A 24,286-nucleotide genomic window follows, 5' to 3' on the forward strand; every position below is an offset into this window, starting at 1 on the left:
TTTGGTGGTTTTCCTATTTTTTTCTCCTTCACTCAACAATATTTCCTACTACTCTTTTCTTGCATAAGGCTTCTTAATTAAGAATCTTCTCTACCTGGGTGAGCCTGATGTGCTTAGAAAGAGATAAGAGACATTGGTGTGGGCCTGTCTCTATTGGGTGCCCTCATCACGTCCATCCCGGGACCCCTGCTCTCCCTCCTGTTCTTCAGGACGGCATGTCCACTCTGAATGTGGTTTCTGGACTTTCTTAACATAAAGGACAATGTCGTGATTTTGTATGCACTTGAGAAAAACCAATTTGGGTTCTAAGAGACAGTAGAAATCTCAGATCGATCTCATGTCCATAATCACATTATTGGTCCTAAGACACTCTGGTCATTTGAGTTGGCTTTTACTCCTACAAGAAAACCCATCTACAGTCTTCAGACCCAAAGGATACCTGGGGCAAGGACCCCAAACCAGTCACACCAGGATGCTCAAGTTGACTAATTTCATTGGCTTCTGGAAACCAGGTATTTATCATTCTTTATTCCATTCTGTGTACTTCATGTGACATTTTTAACATTTATTTTCAGTTAGGTTTATGAAGTTATTTCAGGACCACTGGTGACTTATTAAAGAACACATATTATTTTTATTTATTTGATTGCTTGAGTGGTATACCTGGAAAGAGAGAGAGCAGGGTGGCAAATTCTAATTTACTTTTACTTTTTTTTTTTTTTTTTTAACCTGAGTAACCCAGTCTCATGCCCTGTCCAGTGGATATAAATTATATTTGGCGAGGTCATAGCATTATAATGGTAATGTCTGGCATGTTCTCAACTTTGGGCTTATTCTTCCAAAGGGGAAAAACATAAAAATCTCAAAAGATAAAAATGACTGTCCCTCCCACTTCCTGCTCATTTCAACCAGGAGCCTTTCCTCTGTCAATCAGTCCTTTTAGGTAGGAGTTCCCCTCCCCATTTCCTTCACTCCTGTAAATTCTTCCCATTCTCTGAGGCCTCACTAGGGTTCAGTGGTCCAGGGCAGGCTCCCTGAATATGCCAGACCATCTGAGCTCTCCCTTTTCTGGATTCCAGAAAACTCAAGCATGTGATTGCCACATTTGATGCGTGCTGCTCGTATTTCTAGTGAGATGTGTGCATCCTGTGTGCAAGGGTGCTTCTATTAGAGCCCTGCAAGGATTGGTAGGGAGCAAGGACCCAACGAATCCTTCCCGGGTGAGGACTCTAAGGACTGTCTTTGCATGTTCCAGTTGGGGCTTGAGCAGACTTTTAGAAGAAGATATGGGGCCTACGAAGTCAGTCCCATAAAGAAGTGGACCTTGCTTGTAGCTGGCACACATTAAGGCAGACGGTGGCAAGGTCCACCTATTTATGGGACTGATTTTGAAATGACATGATGGAGAGTGAAGGCTCTTGATATCCTTGTGAGAAATGCCCTCACCTGTCCAATGCCAAAGGATGGACATGGAGACACGAGGTACAATGAAGTGAGACTCTAATTACAGCTTTATAAGGTTCTGGTGTCTGAAGGGCAGGCACATGGAAAAGGGCTGTAGCAAGCAATTTATTCCCTAGTGTGCAAGTCCCTGCCCCCACTCCCTTACTGGCTGAGTACTACAGGATGCACAATCTTCCCGATTGATGGCTAAAATTTGTTGCCCCCTTCCAAGGAATTCCTTTGTCTGGGGGTGCTCAGGACAAGCCCACAAAAAAAGGCCCTCTTAAGCCCTGTAAAAGGAGAAACAGCAGGGAATGAAGAAAACAATGGGGGCTAGTGACTAATTACCATCTCAAGGACAGACAGCTCTATATGTTCAGCAATGCTTTGAGAATGGGCTGGACCACTCAGACAACTTCTGGGCTGGGCCTGAATCAGTTAAAACACCCTCAGATAAGTTATTTCTGAAATGAATCACTTCGATTATTTTCTTACAATCGTTAATTAGCTAAACCAACACCGGCAACCACCTATATCATGACATCTTTGTTAAAGAAAGATAAACCCCTTTATTCTGTTAGTCATTTTTTTTTCTGTTACTTAATAATAGCAAACATTTATTATGTGTCAAGCACCGTTCCAAGCATTTTACACATACTAACCCATTTACTGCTCAACATAACTCTACAAGATGGGCACTAGTACTATTTCCTTTTTAAGGATGAGGAAACTGAGGCACAGAAAGATAACTTGCCAAAGTTAGCAAGTAGCAGAGTCAGGATTCAAACCCAGGCAGCCTGGATTGTAGCAGAAAGCATTCTTAATGGCTAGACTAATTCTGTAGCAGTCTGCAATTGATGTTCTCATAGGTCTATACATTGCAGAATGTTTGAGAGCTCTGAGGGGCCCTTTGAGATGACTGAAGGTTTTAGAGTAGATGTAACCTGGAATGGTTATCTGGGTATCATCAAAGCCTCTGGGCAATAGGTTTTTATACTTACTGCCAGCAATTGTGGAAGTGTGCTGGCTTCCCCAAAGAAGTCCCAATATTGGATTTTTCCTCCAATAACTGTTTTTCCATTTTATTATGTATTTCATAAAAGGTTCTCTTCCTCAGCATTTTTTAATTGCTAGCATAGAAGTGAGGTATTTTTTGTTTAAATTGTTCATTACTTTTGGCTGCTCTTCAAGTATTAAGTTTGTATGTTTCAATCCACTCAAAAGCTATTTCTTGAGAATCTTCTGTGAAGAGTGGCCTGATCACAGCGACAGAAGACGCTCTCGGTTTCTACGCCCATAATCCCTGAGCACTCACTCTTTGCTTGGTCATAAAAACCCTCACTAGACTTTCTTGCCTCGTGGAGGAGTGAGGAAGGGCCTGTGCAAGCACTCGCTTTCTCTCCAAATGAACTTCCATCAGGTTTCCTCACGTCTTGGAGATGCCTTTCCAGCAGGCCCCTCTTTGCCTCATGAGGTTCTTTATGGTGAGTTTCCTTGAAATGTCCACACAGGCCCCAGCATCTTCTACCCACCCAGCCAAAGAGTCCAGAAAATCAGTAGCTTAAGTAGGTTCCACTCTCCAAACTTCAAAACTCACAGAATCCACTCTTGTCTTGTGTCACTTTCAGATTATGGTGCCTCAGAAACTAATGCTGACCCCTTGACAGCCTCCTGTTTTACCTGTGGAATCATTCTTTTAAGGTTTCTTTTATTGTGTAAATTACTCGGCTTCCATAACAATACCCCAATGGCTCTGATCTCCCTGGTTAAATGGAAAGTCTCTTTTTGAAAAGCAATTTTTCAAGAAGCTGTTTAAAAAGTTTGGTATTGTCACTTTATAAAGTGTCTGATTCCAACAGTAGAGCAAATGACAAGCATGTCTCCTCAGCCTGTTCCTTACTTTGTGGTACTTGGAGAATCTTTCAACTCACATTTTTTTTTTTTTTGGTCAATTAATCTCCCATTTAAATTTCCCCCAAATGAAAACTTTTCTGGCCCTCTTCCATTAACCTGTCCTTCATAACACCTTTCACCATCTATATTGCCTTCCCCTGGATACATTTAATTTTGGGGAAGTGATTTCTGAGACAGAAAATGAGGCAGAAGAGGAAAAACCAGCCAAGTTTACAGAGTTAGTGAGGTTAAGGAGATGGCGGTGATGATCAGAAATCAGAGGTAAGTGATTTGCAGCATGCATTCATATTACAAGAGGTAAAACTCTAAGAAAAGTCCTTAGAGACCTCGGAATGACTTCTTGGAAATGTAAATTCAGTCTCTTGTGCATGAATTAATTGATGGGAAAAAGTCTAAAATACTCAATTGTAGTTTATTTCTTATTCTAATAATAGTTTCTGTATTATCCATCAGTATTTTCTTAATTCAGACAAGACTCATAATCTGTCTTTTAACCTCTGGCAAGCATAAGCAGATCGATTTCTGGGGAGACTTATGACAAAAACTGTTCTTCTTTTTTGAGGGCATCTACAGGAGAGATTTAAAAAGTCTTTCCTCTCAGTTTTTTATCTACTGCGGTACTGGTTTGGCTAGGTCAGGACAACAGTCTGCACGGTGCTGGCTTGTTGAATTTGAGTACATTGTCAACAGCCAATCGTTAACCTTAAACTTCATCTTTCAGCTTGTCAAAAATTAATCTAACAGAATCCAAGCACCAGCATGAATCCTTTTGAGGCAGCAGACTGCAGGAGATCATCAATGCAAGTAGGACTTCAGGTCCCCTGCCCAGGACCCCCTGAGGGGTGGCATAGAGCTCTGTGTGTGGCCTTTGAGAGCCCCTCCCATGCTCCACATGGGTGGGGCCATTGAGAAGACCCAGCTCAGGGGCTGGGAAAGCATCTGCCACGTGAGACTCTTGCTCCTTGCAGATGCTTTGAGCAATTGCTGTCATTGTGTGTGTGTTGGGGGAAGGAGTTGGTCATTTTAGGACAAAGCTCTAACAAATTTGTTCTTTTTCACCCAGATGCAGCTGAAGGATACTGTGAATCATCTTGCTGTGACTCTCAAGAGGGACAACAATTCCTGGAACTGTTATTACCAGGACCTTTCTTTTCTTCCCCTCCAAGAGGTACTTGTATTATACCTTTTGAGCAAATGAATGAACACCTCTATTCGAAGTGAAGTGAATGCACACAGCATGGACAGCTGATCTGCCCCCCAGTGTAGGACATCTCAGAGGAGACTAGTCAGAAATATAGAATTTCATGGGGTGCAGTTTGATGAAAACACTCAGGCCCAGACCAGTGCTTCTAAACAACCCAGATGCAGCAGATTTCACTAAACCTGGAAGTACCTATAAAGTCAACCATTAAAACCTGAGCTTCACAAAAAGCCTTCCCCAGAGAGTCAGCAGCAAAGCAGCAATTTAGCTCAACCACGGAGCTCAAGTACTGGTACCCACAGGAAGTTCCCCCACTTTAGAAGTAAGCAAAGAACAACAAATTAGTTCCAGTGCAGAGTTTAAGTGATGGGAACAGCCAATAATCCAACACAGAACTGAAAGAAAAAACAGAGTACCTATTGGGGCCCACCTGGGTTCCTGGGGTATGGAACCAGGGGCTAGACCCTCCACCCACAACCAGGCACACCACCAATGCCACAGGGTCTGCCCAGGGTCCTGAGGTATGGAGCCAGGAGCCACCAGCAGCTAGGTAAGGAGTATGCCAAAAACATCACCTCCATGTGGGTGGCCCACCACAGCAACCACAATAACCACAGCTGCCATGAAAGCAGCTAGATGCCATAACCCCATGCAGATAGGCCACCAGCCACTGGAGTGCATTGGCACAAGAAGAGCCACCAGCAGAGACCAAAGAAAAGAAGAGGATGTCTCTCTCCACAAAGCCCATTCCAGAGACAGAAGAAGCATCTGCTCTGTGATAATATTGGGGGACCTGATCACACCTCTCACCATTGGACAGATCATCTAGGCAACAAATCAATAGCGTAACCATTACTCTTTCAGAGGGAGAGAAGAAATCAAGGGTTATCAGAGGTGGGAGCAGGGAGGAGAGGGGATGGGGAGAGATTAGTCAAGGGGCATAAAGAATAAGTACAATTTATAACAATATATATGCTAGTAATATTGATTTGATCAACGTATGTCAACGTTGAACACCAAAAATATGTATCATCAATTATGATTCAGTAAAAATTTAAAAAACCCAAAACCAAACAAAAAAATAAAGTGAAGTGAATAATACCAGGTGAATCCCACTCTATAATTACCAGAAAATAATAATTACCAGAAAATAATAATTACCAGAAAATCCTTCAGTGGTTTTCAGGGGGAGGTTTTTAGTAACATATGGCAGGATTCTGTTCTCAGCTGTGTCGCTCAACAGCCTTACCTAGGACTTGGATGAATTTACAGAAGCACTATTACATTTATTGATGACATGACGCTGGGAGAGATAGCTAATCTACTGGAGGTCAATATCAGCATTTAAAATTATTTTAACCAAACAGAATAAGGATGCAAAAAATCAATGAAATGAAATTCAACAAGAATGAAAGCCCTGGATTTAGGTTCAAGACATCAATCTATAAGTAAAGGATGAGAACACATGGCTCCAGTGGAGGTGGTAATATGTCAAGGCCTTGGTGGGCCACACATAGGGCACTGCTGGGAAAAGAATGCTGGAATGACATGACATCTTGAAATGGAGTCACATGAAAGACAGCTGAGAAAAATAGAAACGTTTACCTGGGAGAACGGAAGACCTCACAGTCTTCTTAAAACACTTGAAAACTAGAACTTTTTTGAAAATTGTTTTGTTTGTTTTCCTTTTTTAAAACATTTTTATTTTGACTTTTACTGAAGTTATATGTACTTGCTTAAAGAGTCAAAAAGTTCTGCAAGTTTAGGAGGCTTGACTCCTCTCCCATTTCCATCCACAAAAGCTTCTGCCTCCTCTTCTTGTAGGTGATTATTCGGGTACTTATTTCCTGTCTCTAGTCTCTAAGTGGCACGCTGGCATTGTTACTCTTGGTTTTGCAGTTTGGGGTATTAGCACTGGGCTCTCTGTTGTCATTTGCCTTCTGTGTACTTATCCTTCTTTACCAACTGACTACAACTCCTCTCCCAACACTGACACTCGGCTGCATGAGCCATCCATTCCACTGGTTTCATCTTTGGAAGGGCTCTGGCTGACCTGTGCCTGGTATGCAGTTGTCATCTTGGGTCCTCCCTTCACTGTCACCTGAGGGTGCCATTTGCTCCTCTTCTTTGTTGTATCTCCTGTTTTCTGGATCCTGGTTCTTCCTCTTTTCAGTTTTCTCCCTCTTTTCCTGGAGAAAATCCTTCAGTGGTTTTCAGGAGGTAAAATTTTGAAATTTTGGATCTTTGAAAATACTTTATTCTACCCCCATATTTTAACAATAGTTTATCTGAGTTTAGGACTCAACATTGGAAATGATTTTCCTCCAGATTTTTGAAGGGATTGCTCCATTGCTTTCTAGCTTCCAGGATTGCTGTTAAGAAGCACAAATCCATGGTGCTTCCTGATCCTATGTGTGGTGACCACATTTTGAAGGAATTCCCTCTTCTTGGAAGGGTCAAGCCAATTTGGAATGTCCGTTTCTCAGGGGTGTGGCAGAGAAGCTTCTACTTCGACTGAGCTACAAGCTGGGTAAGACGCCTGCGTGGGACCTTCCCACTCAGGATACTTCGAATCTATTGTTTTAGCCTCAGGGTAGGCTGTTTATTCCAGGCTTGGAGTAATGTTCAAAATCAGATCTCTCTGAGAAAATGTGCCTTTTCATTTGTTTGTTCTATTTCCTCTACAGCCTACTTTTGTGGAGGACAGGCCTGGGTAAAGAACTCTCACTTTGGCTGAGAGTTTGCCTCTCCAGGCTCTGTCATCAAAAGGATACAGAAGTCAAGAAGCTAACAAGAAGTCAGTCTCCTGTCATTGTCAGTGAATTGCCTGCTAGCGCCCTCCTGAAACCACAGGACGAAGGTAAGGAATCTGCTTCTGATATGTCACGTAGAGTCAACATGTTCAAGTGTTTCCCAAGATAAGAAAAGGAAGCCCTAAAACCCAAACTGGACACGAACAACTCTAGAAAAACAGATAAACTATGAGATGCTTATGCAATGCAAAAAGACCGACTCTTTTCTGAGAAGATTTTCCTCAGTACTTTGCCAGCAGAAATCAATCACCTTCAGCCGAATGATGCATCTGACAGAGGTTGGTAGGGAGAGACGGGTGTTAAAGAACTTCACGTGACAGTGTGAACTACTGCTAATTGAATAGCAAGTCAAAAAATAAAGCATGTCTGAAGTTATATTTGATCAATGGGCAAATAAGATGCCATTTATCAAAATTCCTTTACATTCATCTTTCCAGCAACACAACCATCGTGTGCAGCTGACGTGAACGTGTGCTCACAAACCCTTACCCGTACACGCTCCTTCAGCCATCTCTTCAGTAACGCAGAAATTAGTGTCTTTGGATTGCTTTTGAGCATTTTATGATGTTTAACTAATTACAAACTAAAAATAAAGCCCTTTGAATTCAAGATCTGATGAAAAAGCCAGAATTTATCCAGTCCCACATCCATCCATCCATCCATCCATCCATCCATCCATCCACCCGACCCCCACCATCCATCCATCTACCCACCCACCGTCCATCTACCCACCCACCCTCCACCCCCCCACCCACCGTCCATCCACCCTCATCCACCCACCCACCCACCCTCCACCCACCATGCATCCACCCACCCTCCACCCACCATGCATCCACCCACCCTCCACCCATCCATCCACCCACCCACCCACCATGCATCCATCCACCCACCCACCCACCATCCATCACCCACCCACCCTCCACCCACCATGCATCCACCCATCCTCCACCCACCCACCCACCATCCATCCCCCTATCTATCCAAGTTTACTAGAGATTCAGAAACAAAAGCTCTAATTCCTATGCTCTGGGAGTTTACAGTCTACTGAGAGAGACAGAGCATAGACAGAACATTCTGGTTCCGGGCTATCATCCCAGTCCCTGAGGCATGCACAGACTGATGTGTTGAGGACTCGTGGCACAGAGAGGGGAGGATGGCCTCCCCGAGGACAGGATGCTCAGTGAAGGGCCAGAAGGGTGCTGCTGTCAGGTGGAGGAAGCTGCTGATGCAGATGCATGGGGCTGTGAGAGAGGAGGAAGCTTGTTAGAAACCCACTTGCTTCAGAACATGGGCCACTGGGGTTCAAAGTCTCCATTAAGAGATGAACCAGGAAAAATAAACAGGGCTCCAATCCTGAAGTGCTTTATTAGTTACACTGAAGAGTTTAGATTTTATCTGAAAGCTAAGGGGTGTCACTGAAGGATTTTGAGTGAGAGAGACATCACCTCTCACAAGTTCCTTGGCTACACTCTAGTCTGAGTCACCAACATCACTAGACCGACTGTTCAATAGAGAAGTCACAGTAAGTCACTTATAGCTTAAAACCTGGCAATGGTGACACCCCACCATGGGCCCTATGTCACCTGACCTCCTTTAGCTCTCTGAGCTCATACCCTCCACTCTCACACACACCTGTCCTGCCGCAGCCTCCCCGGCCTGCTGGCTATTGCTGGAACTGTCCAGGTACGTTCTCTCTTAGGGGACATCTCTGGCTCTTCTTTTTGCAAGGAATGTTCTTCCCTCAGATGGCCGTGTGGCTCCCTTCCTCACCTCCTTTGATCATACACCAACCTCTTAACAAGGCCTGTCCTGGCCAACCTATTGAAAACTACACACACATGCATGTGTGTGCACATACGTGCACAGGCATGTGCACAAAGACATATGCACTGGGGGGTTTCGAACCCCTTACGCTGTGCTGTTTCTCCACAGAACTGATCACATGCAAAGACATCATATCATTTACTACATGTTCTGTCTTTCTCCGCACATTTCTCCTGACACCAGACTGTACCTCCACGAGGGTCGAGGTCTCTGTTTTGTTCACTGACATATCTCAAGCACCCAGGACAAAGACTCGCACAAAATAGATGTTCAATCAGTGTTTGCAGAATGAACACGAGGTTAGATTTGTTTAATACAAAAGCCTCCCAATGAAAATATAAAGAATGATATGCAGGGATTTGAAATTGGGGCCAAGGAGGCCAGTTAAAGCTTTGTTGCTGTGATGGTCACGACAGCGTAAGATGAGGGCAGTGGCCGTGGGAGGAAGCAAAGGGCGCAGGTAGAGTTACTAAGAGGGCAGAATTGCAGGGACTTGGTGGCCAGGCGTCTGCCTGTGGCAGGCAGGCAGAGAGGATGGCAGCTGGTGAGGACAATGAGGGGAGGAAGGGAGGACAGAGGCTGATTTTTGGTGGATGGCAAAGATGCGATGCGCTTAGTTTCACACGTGCTATCCTCAGTCCTCTGCGGGACAACTGAGCGGATGCGTGATGTCTTTGTATATGGCAGTGTACCCATTGATTTTATGATTTATTTCTTTTCCCTCTATAGACAGCTGCTCACAAACACAGACAATTTGCTTTGAATGTTTATCAATATAGAAATAACTGAATACAATAATTTACTGCTTATCCTACAGTCACTAGCCTTCCTCATGGTCTTATTTGAGGCTTTTAAAAACCCTCTGTGTAAGGCAGAAACCAACTATCTCCACCCGCTGCCCATTTGGCACTGGCGTCCAGCATGAGCCTAACCTGCTGTGCCCTCAGATGCCTTACAGCGTCCCTAATTGATGACATCCTTAGGGAGTTTGCTGCACACAGGAGCAAACTCACTGCAACCCAATCCTTAGGGAAACCACTGGATTTTGTAATAGCGGGCAGGGATCTAGCTGCTCGCCCGTCCCTCCCAGCACTACCCTCCTGCCGTGATGAGCTGCTCCCACTTGCTAGAAACTCAACAACTCTCTTCTTCCCGTTCTCCATGCTTCCCAGATGGCCGCCAGCTGGTCGGGCTATTTCTTGCTTTCTAATCCCTTTATCCATCCTCTTGGTTTTCGTTTTGATCTCCCTCCTCTGTCCCCTCCTCCTTCCAACACCCACCGTCCCATACCCCTCTTTGAAAGCATCTATTTTCTAAGAAAATCTTGAGGATTTTTGGAGGCATTACCTCTTTTTTAAAAAACTTGTGTTGTAAGGAAAGCCAGCTGCAGAGCTGTGCAGGAGGCCCCGGCTCCACTCTGTCAGCAGAGGGACAGCTGTCCGTGGAGCAGGGCGAGCACCCCCTGCCTCACAAGGGTCCGAGCAGACTGTTTCCTGGCAAGACCATTGGGGGACAAATGCACCCCGCCTTCTCCAGAAACCACACTTCAGTCTTTGAACCGTGTTCCTCCTTCTGTGAAATCATGGCAAGGAGAGGTCTGTTGCCCCTGCTTCCTCAGGGCCAGCTAGGGTGACAGAAGACGCATCATCTGGCCTTACTTGAGCACTGTTTGTTCCATCTCCAGAATATTGTACCATGATCCCAGTTGTTTGCAGTAAATGGCTTTTATGGATTTTCCAGATGATAGCTAGAAGATGGCCTGAAATGAAAAATCATAGCTGGAAGTAGGACCTCCATGTGTCTGTCTGCATCCAAGTGTGTCAGACCAGTGAGTGTTGGTCTGGGTTCATCTGTGTTGGAGGGGAGCGTTTCTCTGGGGTCTCTGTGAGACCTTCATACAGGAAGGGCTTCTGCAGAGAAGCATGGCTGCATGCATGGTGCTAAGAGACTGCCAGGTGATGGGGGGCAGTGACTTGTGTTTCTGAGTTGTGTCTATGCCTGTGTGTGCAGAGGGGGATCTGCATGGGTGACTCTATGTGGTGTTTGCATACAGGGGATCTGTGCAGGTGATGGGATGTGTGTGTGCACAGGGGGTCTGTGTGGGTGACTGGGTATATGTGTGGGGTGTGTGTGTGAAGGTGCATGTTTGTGTATCTGGGACTGTGAGGGGTGTCTGGTGTGTGATTGTGTTGTGTGCTCTGTGTGTGTCAGTACATTTCAGGGTGAGCTTTGGAAGGGGTGTCTGTTCTTTGGTGGGGGCTCATGGGGTGAAATTAGGAGATGCATCTGGGGGAGAGCCTGCAAGGGGCTCTGTGGAGGACATATGCTGGAGGCGTCTGCCAGGGTGCTGGGGGTGTATTTTGAGATGGGGGATATTTGGGGTCCGTCTGTAAAAGTGTCTCTGTGGGTATTAGTGAGGTATCTTGTGAGTTTCTTTGTGGGATTCTGAGGGGTTTGTGGTGTGTGAGGGGTGTTTGTGAAGGTGATGGTAGGGATCTATAGGGTGTATATGGAATAGGTGTGCAGTGTAGGTATCCGTGGCAGTGTCCATGGGCATTTGTGGGGAGTCTGTTTGATTTTGAGAATATCTGTGGGGATATTTGTAGTGGTGTCATTGGCTGTCTGTGTTTGTCAAGGTGTCTGTGAACTTTTCTTTGGCAATATTGGTGGGGGTGTCTGTGGGGAGTTTGTGGTTATCTCTGTGTCTGTGAGCATTTGTGGAGGTGTCTGTTGGGGGGTCTGTATGTTTGTCTTTAGGAATTTTTGAGGGGCTGTTTCTGTGCACAACCATCTGGGTAGGTGGTGCTGGTGCCTGTGGGGGGTTCTGCAGCTCTCCCTGTGTGACTCTGTCTGTGGGGATCTGTGTCTGTGAACTTACTGTCCATAAATGCGAGAGACCTATGAAATTCCACCAGGAGCAAACCCCACCTCAGCGCTTCACTGCCCCAAGAGTGACTGTGGACTGCCCGGCTCCCCGGCCATGGCAGCTCTGTCCTCAGGCCCATCACCAACAGTGACACGCTGAAGCCCGACAGCCTGCTGTGGGCTGAGGTGAGGTGCTACCGACCCCCGCATGCAGACACACTCATGCTCACACCCATCCCAGGGCACACACGAACACCCTAGGAATGTCTCAGTCACAAAACCACAACACGGTCACCTCCAGAGCCTATCTGGGGGAGTCTGAAGAGGGAGCACATTGGGCAGGCTTCCCTCTGCCATCTTTCCAGACACAATAGAAAAGAGCAAGAGGCACTTGGATCTCAATCCACTGCGCTCCAAAGGGAGTCATTTCTCCCCTTGAAACAGGAAGGCGATGTTGCACATAATATGTGCTTTTAACCTTATCCAGCAGCTTGCAACCAGCCAGTGGTACTTCCATTTAGAGGAATCCCAGGTGTCTCATCAAGAGACCCTGCGGGTGAGTCGGTGTTGATATGAACTTGCAGTGCTGGTGCTCGGGGCTAACAGTGAGGTCCTCTCGGCACCTCCAGGAAGCAGCTCATAGGTGCTCCCAGGTCTACAGATGGGGAAGCTGAAGCTGAAAGAGGTCCCACTCCTGCCCAGGCTCCTGGGGGACTGGGTCACGAGCTGCCCTGCCAGCCTGGGTGCTCCCGGCCCTTCCACTCGACAAGTGCCGAGGCCCTTCTGTGCTGGGGCAACAACAGTCCAGGATGAACCTGGAGCCCCAAGCAAGAACAATGCTCTTAAGGAGGCCAGAGAACCAGTTATGAAGGTGCTGAGCAGCACAGCTGTGCTTATCTTCAGGGCAGCGAAATACCACTCCAAGGAGAGCTTGAGTTGCTGCCATGGGGGGATTTTAGCCAGTCTTTTCTTTTTGTTGAAAAAAAATTTCTTTTGCTAACTTCAGAGTCAAAAGACAGGGATGTTCATTCCTGACTTACCCCTTTCTATTGACCTCAAAGGAAACTTCTCCAGTTTCCAAGAAGCACTGCAAGCAGCCACACCTTCACCTCTGGTGCTGCTGACACAGGGCAGGTTTTGTTTGCAGCCCCGAGCCCAGGACACCCTCGTGCGTCACCTCCTGGTGGGTGTGCTGGGTGACTAATCTACCTTGTCCTCCTTCTGGACACACCTGAATTACCTCACTTGGATCTCAACCCCCTCTGGGAGGGAAGGTGGTGCAGGTGTTATTATCTTCAGGTTATAGTGAGGACGCTGAGGCAGAGGTAAGCCCCTGGCTGGAGCCAGGCTGCAGGGAACACTCGGATGGGACCAGAACTCTGGGCTTGTTTGCCACATCTTCCCTCTCTTTCTCCCCCAGCAATTACATATCGAGTGCCCCCTGGATGACTCTCTAGTAGCATGAATTCTGTTGGAAAGAGACTGACAATGTGGCGGTGAATGGGAAGGGCCTTGGTGTGGTGCAGATGGCGAGCATTGCATAGGGAGGGCTGTGTGCTCTGATCGGGGAAACTTTCTAGAAGAGATGAGATTGGATTCGAGCCCTGATGGAGGAAGAGGACTTTGAAAAGCTGGGGTGGAGGGGAGGACACATTCCCGATGTGAAGTTTGTAAGCTGGGACATGGAGGAAGGCACGCACAGGCAGGTTCTGAAGACTGGGTGGTGGCAGAGAGGGATGGAGAGAAGGTACGAGAGGGAGAGGCAATGAGAAGACAGAATTCCCTGATGACAAAGGGGCTGTCACACCATCAGCAGAAATTCCTAGGGACATACAGCCTGTTGTTTCCTAGATACCTTACTTTTCATGTTACATGGCAAAGCCAGACTAGTCATTCTCCAAACCCATGTCCCTTTCTGTGCTTGTTCAACTTTCCCAGCTTCCATTGCAACTGGGTGGCCCTGTGACTGACTTCTGAAATGTGGGCAGATGTGACCTACAGCACGCACTTCCAGGCGCAACCCATGAAATCCTCCTGCAAGACCCCTCTCTCAATGTCTTCCCCAGTGTGCTGCCTGGGTGCAGAGGATCCAAAGCCCGAGGGAAGCCTAGGTCCCCAAACACCACATGGAGGCCATCCACCAAATGCATGCAAGGAAATGTTACTTGAACAGAAAATAAATTTCTGTTGTGAGAAGCCACTGAACTCAAGGGATTGTTACAGCAGCTTGCCTACCCAGATTAGCACAGGTTTATCATTTGATGTTCAACTGAAGTGTTCATCTTGACTTCTCCTGTGACCAGTTTTAGTTTCACTGCTCTATCCCCAGAACCAAGCACAGTTATAGCCCCAGAAACATTTCTCGAATGAACAAATAAATGCAACAAATTTGGAGGTCCATATTGGTATCATAGCCATGACAGGGGAGTGTAAGAGCAAAGCAGAGGGTGGGAATGTGAAGTTACAAGCTGAGATGGGTTGAATGTGTGCCCTAAAAGCTCATGTGTTGGAAACTTGACCCCCACTGTAACAGTGTCAAGAGGGTGGGAAATGCAATTATGATATTTGAAAGGTGGGGCCTTTAAGAGGTGATTGGATTGTGAGGACTGTGCCCTCATCAATGAATTAATCCATTCATGGATTAATGGGTTAATGGTTTAGTGGGTTATCATGGGAGTGGCACTCATGGCTTTGTAAGGACAGCAAGTGAGGATATTAAGGAGCTCTTGTCATTTTTGCCATGTGATACCCTGCATTGCCACAGGACTCTGTAGAGAGTCCGCACCAAGAAGAAGGCCCTTGCCAGATGTGCCCTCTGGACTTTGGACTTCTCAGCCACCAAAGCCATAAGAAATGAATTTCATTTTCTTGTAAATTACCCATTTTCAGTTATTCTGTTATGAGCAACTGAGAACAGAGTAATACACTGATGGAGTTTGGATGTGTTGTCCCCTCCAAAACTCATGTGGAAATTTGATCCCCAATGTGGCAGTGTTGGAAACTGATTGAGTCATGGGGGTGGATCCCTCATGAATGGATTAATGCTCTCCCTGGGGGAGGGGGGATTAATGAGTGAGTTCTCGCTGGATTAGTTCCTGCGAGAGCTTGTTGCTTAAAAAGACCCTGGCACCTTCTCTCTCTTGCTTCCTCTCGCCATATGATCTGCTTGTACCCACCAGCTGCCTGCCACTTTCTGCCATGAGTAGAAGCAGCCTGAGGCCCATGCCAGACGCAGCTGTCCCAGAATCGTAAGCCAAATAAACCTCTCCTCTTTATAAATTACCCAGTCTCAGGTAATTCTGTTATAGCAACACAAAATGGACTAAAACATACACAATTTGAGAAAATTAGAAGAAAAAGCAAAGCTAAATCCTAAGCTATCTTGAGAACATTTTCTGGGTTTATTCTTTTACTCCATGGCAATAGTTACGTAAAGAGATTGTGTCCTTGCTTTAAAATGTTCTATTCCCTTTCTTTTGAAATTACATTTGAACTTCAATATTTCCCTTAATAGTTCACCTACAGGTGCCCAAACCAGAATGTTCACACATCCCTGCAGTATAGTTTTAAATGAAAAGAAAAATAAATGAGAAATAAAAAAGAAACATATTCCATGTGTTTTCCGCACACTGAAAGCTTGTCCGCTTTCAGTAGAAACAACAAACCATATCTTTCCATTTAAAAGGGAGTGGATAGTTTTTCAGGCTTCTCCGTTTGTCCCCAAACAGATGGTCTTTCACACTGGAGAGAAACTGGAGCTGCCATAACCTTGAGCGGGCCATGAGATTGGCCAGACTGTACTGTCCAAATGCCAGGACCCAGGGACACAGGGGAGCTCCCCATCCCATGTGACTGTGCACGGAGGACCTTGGTCATGCCCACATATTTCTCACAGTGATCTACACTTGGAACAGCATTTGATAGGAGGAAACACTGGCATAACAGCAAGGTGTGGTATAATAGCAAAACTTGCTGTCTCTCATGTGAAATAAATTCTGCTAATTTGTTTGTGGGAGCTACTGTAGTATTTTCCAGTATCAGCATGATCTGAGAATATATCCCTGAATAAGTGCCAGGCACTGGTGCTGCACGAACTAAATGCTTTGCATGTGTTATTTCACTTAATCCTCACAATAGTCCTATGGGATCAGCAATTTTGTTATTTCCATTTCACAGATGCGGAGACTGAGGCAGACAGAGATTGAATGATGTGCCCAAGGTAACAGAAATCTTAAGTAGCAGAGCTGGACTTGCTAAACTTCATGTGGTCTTTGAGCTCAAGTAGATCAGCTCTGGGACAAACTGTGGTCTTAGCTGAGTTCATAGTACGTTGAGTTCATGGTACATGGTGTCATTTATTTTTGTGCTAAACTACCTCACTCTGGGTACAAAAGAAATCGCAGCCTGCTGGTTTTTATTTATTTATTTATTTGTTAGACCTCAGTATGACATACACCAAAAATTCTGTGTCGAGTGTTTCTTATATAAGATTCTTCCAGTGCATAACCTATTGATAGGAATCACATCAACATCACTGGGTTCTGCCACTTTTTCATGCCATCGCAGTACCATTTGGAAACTCATTTCATTTCAAGAAATCTCCATGTACTGCTCCCCTCCCTCCACTTCTTTCTTCCTAGCTCATGTATGGTTTTCTCACTCCACATTCCCTCCTTAGAGCCCTGCAACCTGGCCTCTCGCCCTTGTCCTCCACTGACATTTTTCGACCACGGGTTCCATTTCTAGTACATTAAGTGGGGATTTTCTCAGTCTCTCATCTTCCTCGAGCTCTGTGGATGTTCTGCTGCTAATCACCTCTCCCCTCTGGACATCCCTTCTCCCTGGGCTTCTGCTGGCTCCTTCCCCCTCTCAGCGGCTTCCCCGTGCTGCTGAGGCTGGGGTCTCAGTCCTCTGCTCTTTTCTCCCAACACTCCCCTCGTCCAGTGCTCCTTGAGTCTTACCACTGACCTGTCTCCCCTAACCCAAGGACATTTGAATTTACATCTCTCCTTGATCCGCCAAACCAGGACTGGCAGCTTCTGATAGGACCCTTTACTTGGAGGACTATGACTGTTCTAAAGTCACCTCACCCTGAACACATCAGAGCTATGTCCTCAGCTAAGCCAGCCAGAAATCTGAGTGGCTCCACTTGCTTCCAGGCCACCATTTTCTTGGTGTATTAGGGTCCTATGCATGGAGGTGGAAAAAAAGAATGGTTGAGAAAGCACCTAGTTTCTAGCCCTGTGTCTGGCTTGGAAAAGGTTCTTCCTAAAACCCGTTTCTCTTTCCTTTTCCTTCTCCTTCCTGCCCGGTGGAGGCATCAAGTGTACCAAGCATGCGGGGGACACCAGCTTTACTCCATCCTGTGGCCACCTCCACTGAATCCTCATCTGGCAGGCCTGGAATAGTGCCTGGCCTGGAGCTCGGCTCCCAGCCTGCGTTCCTCTGGCCAACCACCGCATTCACCGACACCAGGGACGTCTTTTCAACCTGTAGCTGTCACTCTGCTGCTTTCTGCTAGAGAAATCACAGTGGTCCCCTTCTATCAGTTAGATTAGGTCAGGACCCTTTAGCTTGACCTTCAAGGTTCTGCATCAGTGGGGCCCTTGTTCATTCAGTGTTTCCACCCCTGTTCCCGAAAATGGGTCCACCCAGCTCCCCGCACCCCCCCGCACCATCTGTTTTGTTCATGTTGCTCCATGTACCAGGTACCCCTTCCCTACCTAAAGTTTATATTTCCTTTAGGATCAAGCTGAGCCATGAAGATTGCTTTGCTTGCTCCAGCCCAAAGTGTTCTTTATTTCCTCTGAATTCCTCTAGTATTCATGGTCAAGCTCATGCACCCTGTGACCACCGTTAGTAGGATCTGATGAGTTCTCAGTGTATGGAAGGGCTGATTCAACCACTCCTGAAGGCAACTCCAAGAGATCAATGTCCACCTGATTTTGCTGATGAGGAAACTGAGGTTCAGAAGGGAAACTTGCCCCCAATCGCATCTGCGATTTGACTCCAAAGTCCACATGTTCCATTATTCTCTATGCCAAATACTCCTGTATGTGTTTCTTTTTGCCTCAGAAAAGGACTTAATGACAAGGATCATTTATTGTGCTATTTTGTTTCTTTTCCAATGGACCTCGCTAAGGACTGAGCACATGATACTTATTAGACACTCACTCACTGATTTTGGCTTCTGGTTTCCAGACTTAATAATACTGTGACCCCAAACGAGTTAAGCAAGTGCTGAAAGCAGTGGTCACCAGGATTATTTGCCCTGATCACTAAAAGATAATAATCTGCACCAGACCAAAGTGACCATTGACATCCTGACCATCAACTGCTTAGCCTCGGTGGCCTCTTTCCTTCCTTTTCCCCCTTTGGAAAAAAAAAAAAAAGAAAACGATGTAAAACCCCTGAGGTCTTATTGCTATTCTGAAATCATTTTGCTTCCAACTCATTCAAATCTCATCTCAGGGGCTTTGTTGACATTATCTGCTACCTATTGTAATCCACCTTTCCAAACGGAGAAAGGCCCCGACAAAGAACATCCTTTCCTGCTCAAAGATCTGAGGTCTGAGTTCCCTCCTGACAGCCAGGCAAGCACTCACTACCCCTGGTTGCGTTTCTAAAAGGTAATATTTACAGTGTCAGACGGCTGAGCGCCGTGGAGCTTTATAGCATTCTTATTAAAGGCAGCCTTCATTAAGACGGGGAGCACAGCCAAGGTGCCCTTGCTTTTGAGGAAAGGATGACCCAGCACAAGACGGATGCTCCCTTTTGGCTTGGAAATCATGTGGGTCAAGTGCCTTGTCATGCATTAACAGCCTTTTAAAGTTCCTAGGCATATTGAGAGGAGCAGCTGAGATAAATGAAGGAAGAGGAATCATGAGATCTGTCTTGGTAGCATAAACGCTGAGACACAGCAGCTGCATTTAAAGAGAGCAATTTGCTAAATGAGTGGTTGGCTGCTTTCCAGATGGCCAATGTGACACAGGGCTTGGATGAATCCTTTATTCAATCATGCATCTGTCTAGACTGAGACATGAAAGGCCAGGTTACAGCCTCTGCAGCAGCAAAGGCAGCAGCAGCAGCTTTGAAACCCTTACAGAAAGCATGCTCTGTATTTCCAGTGAGGCAGCTTGGCCAGAGATCAGCTGCAGAGGGCGCGGTGGGGGTGTGACCTACATGAAGCCTCCGGGAAAACCGTCTGCACGGCCAGCTCAGAACAGGGGCTCTCTCTGTGCAAGTCTGCCCACTGCATCACTTCACACACCTTCCAGGTGCACCAGGGCAGGCAGGTGACCTCAGTAGGATGAGGCAGCTGTATAAGGTTAGAAAACAGAAGTGCTTGTGTGTTGTGTGGGCGCATTTAATGGGCACTGCTAAATCATTTCACTTGTGTTTTGTCTTGATTTTTCTAGGCTGATTTTAAATTCTTTCAAGGTAGGTGAAAGAATATTCTCAGCTGTTAGCTATGCCCTACTCTGCTTTCCTTCTTTCCTCTCCTAGCACTTAATTCAGCCTTGGCTTGAGGACTTGTCTAGAGATGATATCCTTAAGAAACTAGTTGTAGAAGACAGGGTAGACCAGATGACCATGCAGTTCTGGGGTCTATAACTTATTTAAGCAAATTTGGGTAAAATGGAGCCACTCAATGGGCTTTTGGCCCAACTCTAATAAAATAGGCAGCCAGAGGACTTCATTGGGCTGTAATGGGAACTTGCAGAAACGGCAATTCTACTGATTACATTTACTCTGGTGAGTTGCACCCCCAAGCCTATTTTATTTTTGTTATTGTATTACAAGGTTTCCGCAGGCGAGGGTTTCACTCTGTTCTTTAGTGGCCATTTGAGTCTTATGGCTGGAATGCTCTGATCAGTAAACAAGCAGCTCTGCCCCACCCCACCCCGGGGCCAGCAGCAGTCCTTCAGCCTCCACATTGAACAACAGCTTCCCTTTATTTCTGATTCAGGAGGAAATGTTTAACCTGATGAATCACCAGCAGCTCTTCCTGTGACATTCTAGGGAAAACTACTGTTTGCCTAGGAAGAGCTCCGAAGCACTTCAGTTATTATGGTTTCTGATCTACGCGGTGGAAAAATCTGATTTCTGCTCTGCAATACCCCCAAAGCTTTCTTACCAACACTTTTCTCTCTTGGAAGATTCCTATCATCAGGGATAAGTCTACCCTATATTCAGCCTGAAATTAATGAATTAAATGGACCAGGCTCTGCTAGAAGGGGATATAGTATCATTCCTCTGCCAATCTTACCTAGATTCCACTCCTTTAGTATCTAAGCCTGGTTTCCTCATCTGAATCACGTGGTTCAGAGAAATATTTGAGGGACTGTTTTCTAAATTCTCCCAAGGGTGGTATATAACCAGGATCATGGTATGTGTCTGGGCAAAAAGCAGATCCATACCTACCAGGAATGCCTTAGGGCAGGGCTGGCCTAGACTTTAGGCTGTGGAAAGGGAGTTGTTCTAGCACCTCCGATATGCCAGGATTTGAGAACAATGAAAACAGAACACTAGGATAGCACCAGATCTGTTCAAGTCCTGGCAATGAGGAAACAGCTGAGAAAGGATATAAAAGTCAATGTGTTGACCTTCTAAAGAAACAGTTTTTTTAGTATGCCAATGTAATGGTGATGAATATTATTGAATGATCTCTAAGCGCATGATCCTGGGCCAGCAACAATCTAAAGAGGCCCCAAGGAGAGTCACTCATCAAAACAGCCTTTGTAGCGTGTGGTGATGAACCCAGCTCCCCTGGTCTTTGTCAGCACATGGAAAAGATGACTTCCCTTCATCTGGGTATGACTGGGCCCCTGATTCCAGGATATGTGACAATCAAGAAGTATGCAAATTGTGAAAACCATAAAAGCCACCAAAGGACGATTAGGTGACAGGTTAGGTAACAAGGCAGGAAGAGTCAGTGCTCCTGCCTTATGAATAAACTCATTTCTCCCTCACGAAAAATCTGGAGCTGTGCTGGAGTGCGGCATGAGATCTTTAATACCGTATTAACTTTAATCCTTTTTCCAACCTAAAGAAAATCTGATTTTTAGAACGAGTATCCAATGAGGCTTTAAATCTTGCTTTAAAATGTTGTGAGTTTTTGACATTCAGACATAGCTCCACAAAGAGTCTCCCCTGATTGACATTTTATTCCACCTCAGGGCTGTTAATTAAGAACCACAGGCACTAGCAAGGAAGATTAAAGCAGCAGAAGCCCAAAGTATTCCTGGAATAAAATGCTACCCTGATTTGCTAAGGAACCTGAATCAAAGCAGGAACACAGAATGTTGTGTCATGCACATCTAGTCCACTAGGGGGCAGTGAACGATCGCGTCTCCACCATGCGGGCTCTAATGAGGCTTGCTGCATGTACACCTGAAGCGCGGCAGGCCTTTTGCACAAAGTGAGCAGTGCCGCAGCGATGACAGGTGCAGGGAATAGCCAGTTATTGCTACCAGCACAGTCTGTCAGAGGATGAAGTGAAAATGAATCATTTGCATTTTTACCAATGAACTTGCATCATAATGAGCAGGCACCGCCGCCTGGGTCTGCCCTGGCTTCCCTCCCTAGCTTCTGCAGGAGGGCAGTAACCAGGCCGGACCGCACCCAGGAGAGCAGCTGGGAAGAGAGGCAGAGCCAGGGAGCCCGTTTACACAGTCGCTTGGGGCTGGCAAGCATAGCACACGACTGACCTAGGGGGGCGTCCTTCTGCCATCCTGTCCCTGTGCCAGCGTCCGTTTGGGGGAATCCCAGGCCTGGAAGCTGCAGCGCACAAACCCAGGGGCACCGTCCACTTGGTAGTCTGTGTGGATAGCGCCCCCTGCAGTGGGCAGCGCGCGGGTCATTCCACAGTCCCTCCACGTGGGGCCCTAGGCTGTAGACGTGTCCATCTGCTCTCTTCCAGGCTCTTCATATTTTAAAAAATCTGCACTAAAAGGCTTTAAATAAAGTAGAGAGAAAGGCAACCCCTGAGCAAAATCAGGAATTGGGACCAGGGGATTTGAACCTCTGCAAGCTCCTTCTCATCCGTCCTCCACCCCCTCCCTTGGTTCAGGAATCTCATGCTCTCCTGTCTTCACCCTGTCTTCAGAAAGACTCTAGGATATCAGATCATTGGACTCCGTTGTGTCTAAGTCACTCTGTCTCCTCTCGGGAGAATTTGCACGGAAGCCTTATTACAGAGAAAGGATTTCCCCTCCTCCCTGCCCACCAATCCCGGCCTTAGATTAACAAGAACCTCCCTGCGTACGGGAGGCGACTCAGACGTGCCATTTCCCTTGGCTGGGACTATAGTGTTTTCAGAGTGAGTCCCCACCCCACGCCCATTTCTTCACACATGTGCCTGGAACACCCCCTTTGTCTCCTTGAGAGTCAGTGAAGCCTAGTGGGCACGCACACAGACTCAGGCCAATCTGCCTGGGTCCAAATGGGGGCTCCGCCGTCTCCTGCGAGCATAGGACCTTGGGCAAATTGCCTAACTGCTCTGTGCCTCAGTTTCCCCATTCTCACAATGGCAACAACAATCTCCACCTTGTGAGGATTGAACAGAAAGTGCTAAGAAGAGCACCAGGCACACGTGTCACCTCTGAGTGTTTTAGTTCACATAGGCTACGTTTCCTGTTCTGTCTTGCTCTTCGTTTCATCTCAGCTTTCAGACACAGATGCTCCCCTCCTTGGCCCTCCCCCTCCGTTCTCCCCGAAAGGGGGGCAGGGGCCTCTGGCCCCTGACCCAGTGCCCACTACTCTCCCCCTACCCCCACACATACCTGGTCCTCACCGTAGACAATGAGGCACTTGTCAGGATCCATGGAACTAAAGCAAAGAATGTAAAGACAAAACACTGTCTTCAGACCTCAAGGACAGTGAGCTGGGGGGAGATCCCACGAGAGTCCTTTATGTCTCACCCATGTTCTATTCGTAGAGCAGTCTTAGAAATAAGCACTTGCTTACTTCGCCCAGATCAGAAGTGATTTCAGATTCTCTCCATTTAATCGTCTACTTCCACTGTGCAGGTTCATAATTAAAATAAGAAACTTATTTATAAAACCAGTGCGGGAGCTGAGAGACAGCTGCGAGGAGACGCCTCTGCCAGTGAACCTTCTGTGAAGGAGTCTCTAAGCTTCACCAGCCAGCCTGGAAGGAGTGGCAAGGACTTCCCTGACATGGCCACGGATCTCTCCCATCAGAAGTGGGGGACTAATGCTTTCCCAAACCCATGTATGAGGTGGAGAGTAAAGACATTCCTTTTAGGGAAAGGCAAGATTTTTACAGGGATGTGCTGCGACCTGTGCTCTGGCTCAGAGGGTTTGGGTGCCACTGGCTGGTGCCAGGACTCGAGCATGGGAGCTCTGTGGGAGGGCAGAGGTGGCAAGCACAAGGGATGAAGAGGCCCCAAAAGAGGAGGAGAAAGGGAAGGAGGAGGTGTGAGTGGGGAATGGGGTGACAAGACACTGAGTGGTGTGACCTTTCCCGGTGACCCCTCAAACCTTTGGAAATGTCTGCAGAAATCACAAAATGGTTGAGTGGTTGGATTTCTTGTCAAAACTCGTGAAGAAGCTGAGTGCATGCAATATCTGGGAAATACCAACATCACAATTACAAGGCTTGTTTGACATTGTGTGACTACATTAAATTTGACATATAATTCATCAACATGTGTTGGACTTATTTATTGCTCTCTTATTTCCAAAGGAGAAATCTACTAAAGGCATTTCTTTCTTGTGTCAGTGTCAGAAATCTGTATGTTTTTTAAACACTTTAATTATTACTATCTTAGAGACACTATGAAGCCTGCAATGGATGTTGTTTTCCTCCTTTTTCTGGCTTGAAGAAATTATGCCGTTCATTTCTAAAAATTGTTTAGGGTATTATGGAATACATTTTGTTCATTGACTTTATCTTCCTATATATATTTTTTGCCTTCGTGCTTATTTTTAAATGTATGTGTTTTTGATCTTTTATTCAATTCCATTTTTTATTACTGTAAGTATCCCTAATCCTCTTTTAGACAATGCTGTTATTAATAAACAAAAACCAATAGATACATTTTGCCTGTCCTGGAAGTTCTTTCACTTTGATCTTTTACTGCACAGAAATAGTCCTCAGGGTTCTTTGCTATCAGGTTTGCTCCTGACACAGTCCTGCTTTTGCCAGCGACTCTGTTCACCATGATTATTATTAAGATACTCTCTTGTATTTTCTTCTAGTA

The 24,286-nt window shown here is 46.1% G+C and overlaps 1 protein-coding gene across 1 annotated transcript in view; it reads right to left on the reverse strand.

Annotated features, from left to right (window-relative positions):
• LOC134381672 (WD repeat-containing protein 49-like) overlaps positions 1-22,886 on the reverse strand; it is a 78,878-nt gene extending 55,992 nt beyond the window's left edge. Inside the window, 1 exon segment of the mRNA XM_063101551.1 lies at positions 22,845-22,886. Coding sequence (XP_062957621.1) covers positions 22,845-22,886 — 42 coding nt within the window.
• Between the last annotated feature and the right edge of the window lie 1,400 nt (positions 22,887-24,286).

The sequence above is a fragment of the Cynocephalus volans genome, chromosome 7, assembly GCF_027409185.1.
Source record: "Cynocephalus volans isolate mCynVol1 chromosome 7, mCynVol1.pri, whole genome shotgun sequence".
Lineage (NCBI taxonomy): Eukaryota > Metazoa > Chordata > Mammalia > Dermoptera > Cynocephalidae > Cynocephalus > Cynocephalus volans.